Source organism: Brassica rapa, chromosome A01, assembly GCF_000309985.2.
Source record: "Brassica rapa cultivar Chiifu-401-42 chromosome A01, CAAS_Brap_v3.01, whole genome shotgun sequence".
Taxonomy (NCBI): Eukaryota; Viridiplantae; Streptophyta; class Magnoliopsida; order Brassicales; family Brassicaceae; genus Brassica; species Brassica rapa.
In genome coordinates this window covers 18,473,798-18,484,982 of record NC_024795.2, presented here as the reverse complement: position 1 = coordinate 18,484,982, position 11,185 = coordinate 18,473,798, and the positions used below count along the sequence as shown (strand labels likewise).

At 33.1% G+C, this 11,185-nt stretch overlaps 1 protein-coding gene and 1 long non-coding RNA gene across 9 annotated transcripts; both read right to left on the bottom strand.

Moving 5' to 3' along the window:
* Positions 1 to 229: 229 nt before the first annotated feature.
* Positions 230 to 3,159, bottom strand: LOC103829835 (type 2 DNA topoisomerase 6 subunit B-like). 8 transcript variants are annotated; one of them, XM_009105535.3, is made up of 11 exons: positions 3,007 to 3,159; positions 2,823 to 2,934; positions 2,673 to 2,756; positions 2,570 to 2,596; positions 2,396 to 2,504; positions 2,236 to 2,311; positions 1,844 to 1,864; positions 1,534 to 1,730; positions 1,260 to 1,404; positions 854 to 1,168; positions 453 to 752 (listed from the first exon to the last, which is right to left on the bottom strand). In XM_009105535.3, exons 1-11 carry the CDS (start codon positions 3,043 to 3,045, stop codon positions 453 to 455), a joined length of 1,425 nt encoding a protein of 474 aa, XP_009103783.1. In that variant the 5' UTR covers positions 3,046 to 3,159. The 8 variants fall into 8 exon arrangements, with proteins under 8 accessions (XP_009103780.1, XP_009103783.1, XP_033133732.1 ...); XM_033277841.1 differs by having other exon boundaries at positions 2,236 to 2,303; positions 3,007 to 3,146; XM_009105532.3 differs by having other exon boundaries at positions 230 to 752; positions 2,823 to 3,078.
* Positions 3,160 to 4,906: 1,747 nt separating this feature from the next.
* Positions 4,907 to 6,258, bottom strand: LOC103831517. Its single transcript, XR_001955259.2, has 2 exons — positions 5,485 to 6,258; positions 4,907 to 5,143 (listed from the first exon to the last, which is right to left on the bottom strand). It is a non-coding gene; the product is annotated as an uncharacterized LOC103831517 (long non-coding RNA).
* Positions 6,259 to 11,185: the final 4,927 nt, after the last annotated feature.

Here is an 11,185-nt window from a genome sequence, read left to right as displayed (position 1 = left end):
ATAGAAACCTTGGTGAGTTGGAATACAGCTCTTAGCTGCGCTTTCTCGACCCGAGAGGTTTACAAATAGTATAAGGTAAAGTGTGTAAGCTGTTAAACTACTAAGGAAAGAAAGTATTTGTATTGCTATATTTATGTACGGCGCACAAGAGAGATAAATAAAAGCTGTACCAAAGAAATATACTATTAATCACATTCAAACATGATTGAAAACAAACAGAACAGCAAGGGATGCAATTATTTGTTACTGGCTTTGGAAAATCTACCTCAAGAACATAACAAACTGAAATTTCTTAAATGAAGTTCTGTAAACAAGTCTGCGCTACCCATGATGATTCATTCTCAGGCTGTGGTGGAAACATAATAAAGTAAAGAAAATACTATATGCATATCGATAACATATAGTTTTCACATATCGACTATCTACTGTATCCGTTATCAGAAGCAGATGTATCATTCAAGGGAGGTAGAGTAATACTCACCTTCTATTTCCTCATCTTCATAGTGTGATGTCTCAGACCCGCCTTCAAAAAACAGAAAGGGAGCAGCTTCCTGGTCTTTCTGGGGTTTACTCTCATTCATTCCTATAACCGTAACAATCTTTCTCTGTATATAGTCTTCCACTGCTTCACGTTCAGCTTCTTGAGGCTGAAATCCAAGAACAGATAAGCAATCTCCTTGGAAGTCCATGTCAGTAGAAGAGAATATGAGGCCCGCTAATGATCTTGCAAGGTCAGGAACATAGCTGCAAATCTAAGAAAGATAAACAACAGCAAAAACAATCTTGGTTATACCTTAAGAAATTTTAAGAGATTGACACTAATAGTTCAAAGGAGGTTTGACTTAGAGATCACCTTACGAGAATGTGAGCTTAGAAGAAAGCCCTCATGTTTAGTCTTCAAATCATCTAATGCACTTTTAATCCCCTTCTTCACAAGATTTATACCAGGCTCAGTCTTATGTCTTGTTGGATACTTCTTGTGATACCAGTGGAGAGCGATTTGTATTTGAACATATGAAGGAAAATTTTCCCATTCGAGAAACACATGTCCTTCTTGATCATTCACACTCGCTAGGATCAAACCGTAGCTTTTCCAGTCAATCTTTTTCAATGCACTCAAGGCAACTTGTGGAATGGGGGAAGGAGAGAAATTGTCAAAGTATACAACCTGGGGGAAATTCACCATTTAAGATCAAACAAATAAACACAGTCCATGTCAATATAGGTTCAATGTATTTAGTTTTGAGAACTGAACAGACCTCTGTTTTGCCCTCACATGATCTGCTGCAATGGCGAGTTGTCTCTAATAAGTCACTTATTACAATCACCACTTCCATTGTTCCTCCAGGTCTCTTACGATTTTCTTCAGGGCAGGCTGTTCCACTCCCAACTTTTAGATGCTCTCTGAAAATATTTAGAATATAACCAGATTTGTCAGACTTGACGTTAAATGACTGGACATACATTGGTTCCAGCAAGACTAAGTTAAGTCGCAAGTGTTTAGAAACAAGAATGGCGTAACATATTATGTACCTATCAGAGAAGCATTGTTCACACATCATTTCCAAACAGTTTCCATGCCTTAAAACACAGTCCTCAAGACCAGACTTTAAGCGTTCAAGGTTGGAGGCAGTGAAGCAAGGAGTTTGATCACCGTTCATTACAAAGACGTATTGGGTTTGAGTACCAGGAGAAGCTCCTTGTTCAACCACCAGATCCATTGTGACATTCTGGAGAGGTAGAAAGGACGCATTGGTTTTTAGTTTCATAAGTTGCGAGTTCTGGGGCAAATGAGTGTCTGAAGAAATTTGTCAAATCACCGAAGGGGGGAACTTCAACTTACAGGTAAATGAAGAACAAGCATCTGCAAGATAACATGGTGAGATATATCATTACTGAGCAGCTCAGAAATCATGAGAGTAAAAACATAAAACTGACGACAATTAAGTAATATGGCCAGGAGGGCAATAGTTCAACCAAAAATATAGAGCATCGATCAACTCTGGAAAGGCTCAAGAGTAATTTAACCATTAAGCGAACTTGGGTAGAGTCATTGCTTGACCTAACTAAATTACTAAGTTAAGTGGGTAGCTTAAGAGCGACATTCAAGACTTCAAATTTCAACTTAAGGATGGAAATGCTTTCTCTTTATCTTGGTTCTATATAGCAGAGTTGTGCATTATTGATTTAGTTGAGAATAAGTATGAAAAACAAGAAACAAAGGATGCCGAAGACCTTTTGAAAGAAGGTAACTATGGGGGCCACAAGAGCATCCATACTTGCAAAGACACTCAGAGATACCTCTGTCCCACTGAAAACGACACAATAATTAGGCAGTCATAGTGGTTTTAAACTCAGTAAAGAAACAAGAGATAGATTGAGGAATCAGCAGCACCTAAACTTTGCGCCGTTTTTAGGCTGAGAAGGTTGTCTTTTGATTCTTTTGTTTGATATACACTCACCAAGATTAATATGATAGCAGAACACCTCGTCGTCAGAAAAGCCTGCAACTCCGTCAGCACAATGGAGAGACATAAGAATGAATCATATAAAAGCAATTGAAACTCACAAGTGGTCTTGAGGGAGAGTAACCCATCTGCATTATCAACAATCAGAATTTGATAGTTAACATTCAATTAAACGAATAACCCAGATGAATTGCTCGTACTAACCCCAGATGTTGGCTCCATTGAACTCTCTAGGGCACCTCAGATCCTGAAACTCCACCAAACTGCATCCAATGCCCGTATCCGAAACTGTAGATAAACAATTTAGTGACGACAGATTCGATTTCCGTCTGAGGGAGAGGAGAGTGAGATTACTCGAAATAGATGTAATCGGAGGATCATTGCCAGCAGATTGATGAAGAAGAAGAAGTGATAATCTACAGAGATCTTCTGCTAGACGGCATCTTTGAAAAGCTGACGAGATCAACTGAGAGAACACAAGACTTGAAAGAAAATGAAATCGAAGAAGACGAATGAGGAATGATGATGGGTGACTTACTTGTAGAAGAAGCTTGGGAAGAGGATCACTCATCTCCATGGCTTTTTCGATATCCTCCTAATTTCGTCTCTACCTCTACAAGTATGACTCACTGATATAAACAATGCCCCGCAGTCACCATGGTTATCCAAAAACAAAATAAAAAGGTAAATAATGAATTTGAACCGCAAGCACATATTTACACACAATTAAACTTTTTTTTTTTTTAAAAAAAACACACAAGTTTCAGAATTTAGACACAATTAAACTTCCACGGAAAAAAATCTATCTTAACTCAGAAGTTTCAGAACCTATTGCTTGAATGAATGAATGAATGTTTGATCAAAAAAATAATAATAATAAGTTTCAGAATTTATGACTTAATTCATAAAAGAATACTAAAAACTTGATTTGCAATGTCCGATCCACTGAAATAAATATCAAATTAAGGTGGATAAATAGAGACGTCATACAATTTTAAGCGGATTGTAATTTTCAGGGGCATAGGTTTGAGTTCGTCCTTCCACTCAAACTCTTATTTACTTGAATTTGTGGCTTCCACATTGGTCATATGCTCCACTACTACAAAATTTCCTTGTTACTGAATCTTAATTGTTAGCATGAAATTTCCACTGCCAACAAATCTTTTATGTTTGTTTATGCGCACCCCTTCATTTACCTTTCTCCATTTGATATTCTTGATTCTTCCCTTGTTATTATTTTCTTTTCTTGTCTACTTTTGAGCGTAAAATCTTATTAGTTGTTGTTTTCTCATTTCAGAGCTACATTGCTATGTTTTAATTTATTTGGAAGTTGGAACCATACAACTTTAATTAAAAATGTATAAGATTTTTCTTAGTATATAAATATGAGCTACTAGGATCGGCCCGCCCTACGGGCGGGATATTAGTTAATTTGATATTCACTAAATGCTCGAGTTGAAATTTATTTTAAGATTCAAGAATTTGGTTATCTGTTATGTCTTACTTATTAGTATGCGGTGGTATAGTTGTTTTTCGATTATTCTTACTTTGGTATTGTATCAAATTAACTAATTGTCTAACTCATAATTATAGATGTACAAATGTGAATTTGTGATAAAGTTTGATGACAATACTGTTTTTTTTTTAATTTTTATTCATAGTGGAGTGTGCATGTGTCAGAAAGAAGCCTATAACAACTTTTATGTTTTTGTGTATGGATTTTAAATAGGGCAATTGTCAATAATAGCACCTTTTGAAGTTTATGTCTCAAAAATAGCACTAGAAGGAGAAAGTCACAAAAATGACATTCATTAAAGGGTAAAATATCCGTAATACCCTTGGTTTAAAATTAAATAAACAAACAAAAATAAATAAAAATAAATAAAATAAAAATAAAAAAAATGAAAAAAAGATTTTTTTTTTTTATAGTTTCAGATTATATGTTTTCAGATTCGAAATTTTTATAATTTTTTTTTTCGAAATTTATTATTTTTTTTTTTCAAATTTTCTTTTTATAATTTAAAAATACTTTTTAAAACTGTTTTAAAAATTTTTATTTTTTATTTTAATATTTTTTTTTATAAAATTTTAAACCCTAATTCCAAAACCCCACCCCTTAACTCTAAACCCTAAGGTTTGGATTAATTAACCCAAGGGGTATAAGTATATATTTACCTCTTTAATGAAACCTATTTTTGTGACTTTGAAACTTGAGTGCTACTTTGGGAACATAAACTTGGTTTGGTGCTATCCTAGTCTTTTTCTCTTTTAAATATACTAGAGCCCCTGTCCGCGCTTCGCGCGGATTACATGTTAGTTAAAGAACAGTTTAATTAAAATTGGGAGTTTAAAAGTTTCTGAAAGTGTAAGTTAAGTTTTGTTTCTTTTATAATGCGAAGACGTTGGAAGCGGTGATCACTTTTTTTTATAAACCAAAGTAAGTTTGAATAATAAATTATGTTGATGAATTTAATATTCGTAAGAGAAAATAGTATTTGAGTGTGCCTATTTAATTGACGTAGAAAGCTGTAACGTAAATTTTAAAAAAATTGACTGGTGTCGTTTGCTATGAGGCTTAGGATAGCAATTTATTCCTCTTTTGGAAGCTTCTCACGTCGGTTTGCCGGCATTAAGTTTATACCATTTCATGTTCGGGTGTACTGAACCGTACCAAACTGAGAAAAAAAGAAAAATTAAGCTGAATTTCTAGCTAAAAAACACCATATAGAAGCAAAATAGAGAGATCATATATCTTTTTTGCCACAAAAAAAATGCTCTAGTTCATTATTTTGTTATCTGGAAAACGGTAATATGCCATTTGTAGAAGCCACATGTTTTCCATCCTGAAATTACTTATGTGAATTAAGAACAACAAATTCAGAATCATGGATTCGTTAATCAAGTCTGAAGACTGAAGTAGAGAAAATATTACTTTCTTTATTTGGACAAAAGAAAATATTATTTTAGAAGTATTAAAATATTAAGAAAGGTAGACAGCTGGGAAAGTTTGTAATACCAGAGGGAACCTGATTGTTACTGCTGCCTTTAACAATGTGTCTTGCAGATGTCACACTATTGTCGCTCTTATACAATCATTTTCTAATCAAACAATCATGCAATCAAAACCACACGCAACTGTACCAAAATAAAACCATACCATTAACAAATATAGATCAATCAACTAATAGCATAAGAGAACGCGTAATGGATTGTACCATGTAACCGTAAGTGTCTGATCTCTAAGTTATAGGTGAATCAAATCTCGCTGAAGAGTTGATCCGTCCATGTTCTTAATATTCTGACGTTGTTGAGATGTTTCCCATTAATTAGCTTAATGTGGAGGAGACAAAGAGAGGGAGAATATTTGAAGAGGTAGGTTTCCATAGGAAATTTATAGCAATTTAGGGGTTTAATGGTGGAGGAACGTTATGACGGATATTCAGAATGGCAGGAAGTGGCTTTGCTCTTAATATTTGGTTGAGAATTATAATACACTAAAAAGTAAAAGAGTAGCTGACTTGTAAGTTTGGTTGGATGAGAATATTTATGCTTATGTGGCATAGCTTAGGAGCTTTCAAATTAGCTCCTTTTATATAGTAGGATATTATTTTGTATAATGCATACTTATTCTACAACATTTGCTTGTAGACTAAAAAAATTGTTTTCTATATTTTTAAAAGAGAAAATATTTAGTCTAGAATATAACATGCACATATGTATTGACTATATATAGAAGTTGAGTGTTATTTTAAAATAACATATGTATAGAGATTTTTCAACAATTACTTCACTGGTGCAAAACATTTATAACTGTAAATACTTTCTTTTAAAAGCAAAACTAATAAAAGCATGTACAACAAATGTATTTTGATATATATTATATGCATCAAGTTATAAAGGTTGGAAACATTGCAAAACTGTTTGGACCAAAGTTTTTAACTTCACGATTTTCATCTTGACGTCAGTTCAGTGTCGGCCCTGGCCACAAGCAGAAAAAGCATGGGCTTCCAGCTGACACGATAATAAGTATTTTCGCGGCCACATATTTATAAAAAGTAACTTTAACCTAGTGGTTCTAAGAGAAATTACCAGTGCTAGAGGTGCTGGGTTCAATTACTCTTAACTGCATTTATTTATTTTGGCCCTAAATATAAAATGGGACACGTGTCACTCCCAAAACGCACGAATTGATGACGTGGCTTCACGGGAGAGAGGCGAACATTTCTTTATATATATAGATAGATTATACACAGTTACCAAATGGCGATGAGAACGTGTAGCATATTGATTTGTACTAGAATCATTAATATTCTTCCATACCACCTAAAAATGCATGTAACTTTTGTTTAGTAATTGATTTAAAAAAAACGGATGAAATATTACACCCAAAAAACGAAAGAAATAGAAAAAGTAACAGCAAATATTTTACCAAAATAAAATAAGCATAATAACCTGCGAAATCATGGTCGCTTGTAACCTGAGTTGAAATCATGTAACAATCAAGACGAGTTAATCATGTAATCTATATACTCGAAAGTCAGGCCCGTCTCAAAAATAAAATGGTTCTGAACCAAGAAAACTGAGATCTATTTCCTCAAACAAAATATAATTTTTAAAAATTGAGTCCTAGTCCCAGCGAGAAAAATTTAAAACTGCAATGAACCCTTTGTAAATGCACCCCCAGTTCATGCATAGAGCTGGACCTGTTTTTATCAGCTTTGAAAATACAACAGAAGCTAATTACCTAGATATAGTCTCGAACAGAGCTGGCCTAGTAGCTTGTGGCAACTGGTTGCTCCCTCCGCTCTAGCCTCGTCCTCTGATCTTTTCGTTGCTACACTCTGGTCTATGCCTTTGTCAAAGTTTCCTCTCCTACACTATTGGTTATCGTTGCTCCTTTGGCCCTTTTGTTAATTTAAATTCCTGCATTTCTACTATAGGTGTTTTTATGTATGTTCAGTTTTTTTGGGTCAACTCCTGTATATTCTGTGAAAACTAAAATCTTTGATATAAATTTTAACATTGAACTAATAAAAAAACAGATCTGGTCCTAAAAAAAGCCGGTTGTAAGATGAATGTATATGTTCAAACATATGCTGATTTTTTCTTTTAAAACCTGAGGCTTTTTTTTCTATCAGCGGCAAGAGCCTTTTTATTTTTTTCCTTGTTGTAAACTTTATAATCTACGTTCTATTTTCATTATAAGCAATCAGTTTACGGTATCAAACAAGTTTAAATTCATATTGCAAATGAAAAAGTATGAAAGTAAATTATATTTCACATGTGTTCCATTGATGTGTATATATATATATAGATATTCGTATTAAAAAAGGAATATCTACGAAGCAAGTGAAGGAGCGCATAATGGGTTTGTCTTTATCAAAAAGTTCATAATCGGTTTGTAGAATAGAAAGTAAAAAGGTTCATGACCTATTGAAAACTAATGTGTGGAGGTAACTAAAGTCAAATTCTGTTGAAGTCGTGCGCCGACGCCTTATTTTTTCTTCTTCTTCCTCATGCGTTGGACAAATGATTCACCTCTCTCCGTTCCAACAAAGTCCTCGTGACTTTTTCTTTGTTTACCTCTTCCACTAGTAATATTAGTATTTTTAAAATTGTTGAATTGTCAATAGGTGTTTTGATTTGGAAACATAGAACTTTCTTAACGATCGTTGCAGGTTATTTAATTCAAAATAAGAAAACACTGGGACAGCGCTCTGCTCGAGAATACGGAAGAATGCAACGGACTTACTCGAGGGCTCAAGTGAGGAAAAAGTGGTGACTCAGAATTCATATATCTGTAAATCTTTCATGTCTAGAATCATGATTGTTTTCTATAAGCTTCACTTAATTTTAGTATTTGTAATTTGATTCATAGTTTACGGATATTTGATTTTCTGATTTGTGTCGATTTGGAAAAATACGGATATCCAATATTTACGGATATTTATGAATATTTCATCCACTTTGTTCAATACAATTAAATCTAAAAATATTATACAAGTCTGTCTTCGAAAATATCTTTTAAATAATCTAAAAAGGTAAAAATTTAGTGAAAATATATGTTCTATAAATTTTAAAATTATTTCTATTTAAAAAATCATAAATGTTTTAGAAAATTGTTATTTATAAAGATTTTGTATTTCTTTCTTACTTTAATACTTTTGTGAGTAATTGTATTAATGAAATTATTAAAAATATATGTTAAAATAATAACTATATAAAATATACACTTTCAACTCTCTACTTAACTGTAGATATATTTCTATTTTTATAAAAGTGGAGTTCAACATGCTCTCCCATCAACGGTGTTAGCCCACATGAATAGACACTTATTTGGGTTTAAATTTGATATCATTTGTAACTATTAGACCGCTGCCACCATTGGCATGTGGACCCTACAACCCGCCTGACCAATATGTTAATTTGGGAGGTTTAAAAGATTTGTTAACTAACTTTAGAATCACCATTTGATAAATTTTGTCCTTTGTCCTCACTCACACAATAATGAAAATCAACTTATGATAGCTCAAGCACGCTTAACCCTGAATTTTCTTCGGAAAATGATCGAAAAAGATACGGCATATGTAACCAAATAAATTCCCTTAAACTCCACATATATCACCATATACCAAAATAGAGATTTTATATATAATCGCCAGTCACATAGCGCAATGTTTTCAATGCACACTAAGATCATCACCCCAATGGTCTGAGGCCACATGACTATATTGTCATTTGGTTTTGGCTCTGATACGGCTTGTAAAACGTTGACGGCGGGCGGGTGTGCTAATTTTAGAAGGTTTGCATGAAATTTTTATTCATCATGCAACTACCACGACGTGATAATTCTCTATGCTTTACCCTCACTTACACACTACTGGAAACAATTTCTCCTTAGATAACTAATCCTTCAAGTATTTCAGTTCAGTCACATTTAATAATGAAATCTCTCTGAACATATAACTTGAAAAACAAATACATTTTGTTAGCATATTCAACTAAAGAAATTTTTTTTAAACTTTTGATATACACTTTTTAACATCAAACAACTATTCTATTACTCAAACTAAAAGTGGTTTGGAAAGTAAGACAGGAATAGAACAACCAACATAAAAATTTCATGATGGAAAGATTTTGTAGTTTCTAGCTAAAGAATGAGAGATTGCATTTTGGCCTCGAACAATGTAGCAAAGCTTCATATTATGGCCTCGAATAACGTAGGAAAGCTTGAATGAGTGAAATCGTCTTTGGAGCACTGTTAACTCCTTTAGATTTGTTGAGAATTTTGGCCATGCATGAAGGTTTAGAAATCATGGTGATCAAATCTTTGCAGTCTGATCCAAATTTCTAACAGGTAGAATGCGGTAACATACTCTCCATTTCCCAAATAAGTGCTTATAGCTCTGAATGCAATAAGGACTCTCGTAGTCTTAGGTTCCTTGCTTCCATTATTTGGATATGTTCAGAAGTGTCTTTCCAAATCTATCTCCACCTACTAAATTGGGATATTGAAGTCCAAAAGTCATCTACCAAACATATGTTATATGTAAGCATACAACTTGTGAACCAATACTATTTGATGATTTTGTCGTTGAGGAGATGTTGTCTTTGTTGAGAACCAAACTTGACATTCTTCTTTCGCATGTCTGATTAGTTACAGTGGATCTCTGTCAATTTCTCTGAATAGTTTATCGGTTCGAACTATCAATACCAAATTATCCACGGATGATCTTGATCTAATTTTGAGTCTTCAATAATGTTTTTCCGTCAGAAGAGGTAATCCATATTAGTATAAACATTCGAAACTGGAAAAATGTTCAGACTAGAATATATGGCTGCTAAAGCTTATGCTTGTAACTGATTTATTGGTTTCCTATATCTAAAAAAAATGATTATCGCATCTCATATGATAATATGTCATATTTCTTGTTACACCTACACATAATGTTACCAGTTACCATAAAAGATGTCGCATCTTCTAAAGAGGCTTAATTTTCCAAACCTTGAAGCTTTTCTACATACGTGTCTTTAAAGTTTTTCTACATACATTATTATAAACCTGAAACTGAGATATAATTTATCTCAAGTTTACAATGAACGATATTACCATATTAAACTACATAAATGATTTTATATTTATCACTGGAAATATTTGTTTACTTGTTCCCATGTTGTTTACATTTTCTGGAAATGAAACCCTAAATATATTAATTAAATCACAGCTAAAGCTTCCACATGTGATATATATAAATAAATAAGGAGAAAAATTTATATCTTACGATTTATAGTCCTTTTCCACATCTGTTGTGTTCCGATCGCTTTATTGATGTTCCTTTTATTATTAGTTAATCGTTTTGGTGATTTTAATCTTATTGATGTAAATCTTTCTGAAAGCAATTGATCGTTGACTAGGTTATAACCGTTTATCACCATCTCAAATTTATTCAATTTTACCATTCCATGTTGGTGATTTTTTTTCCGTTAAAATGTTCTTTTGTTATATGCACTATAAATCTATGAAGACCACTTTCAGTTATGTTACATTTCATATTAAATTCAACACTTTATGGAACATGTTTATCGCCTAATTATGAAATAACAATACACTATGTATAGACCTGCGCAAGTAATATTTATAGAAAACTAGGGGGTGCCCGCACTACGCGCGGGATTGTTGATAATTATTTTCTTGCAAAATGTTTTCATTTTATTTT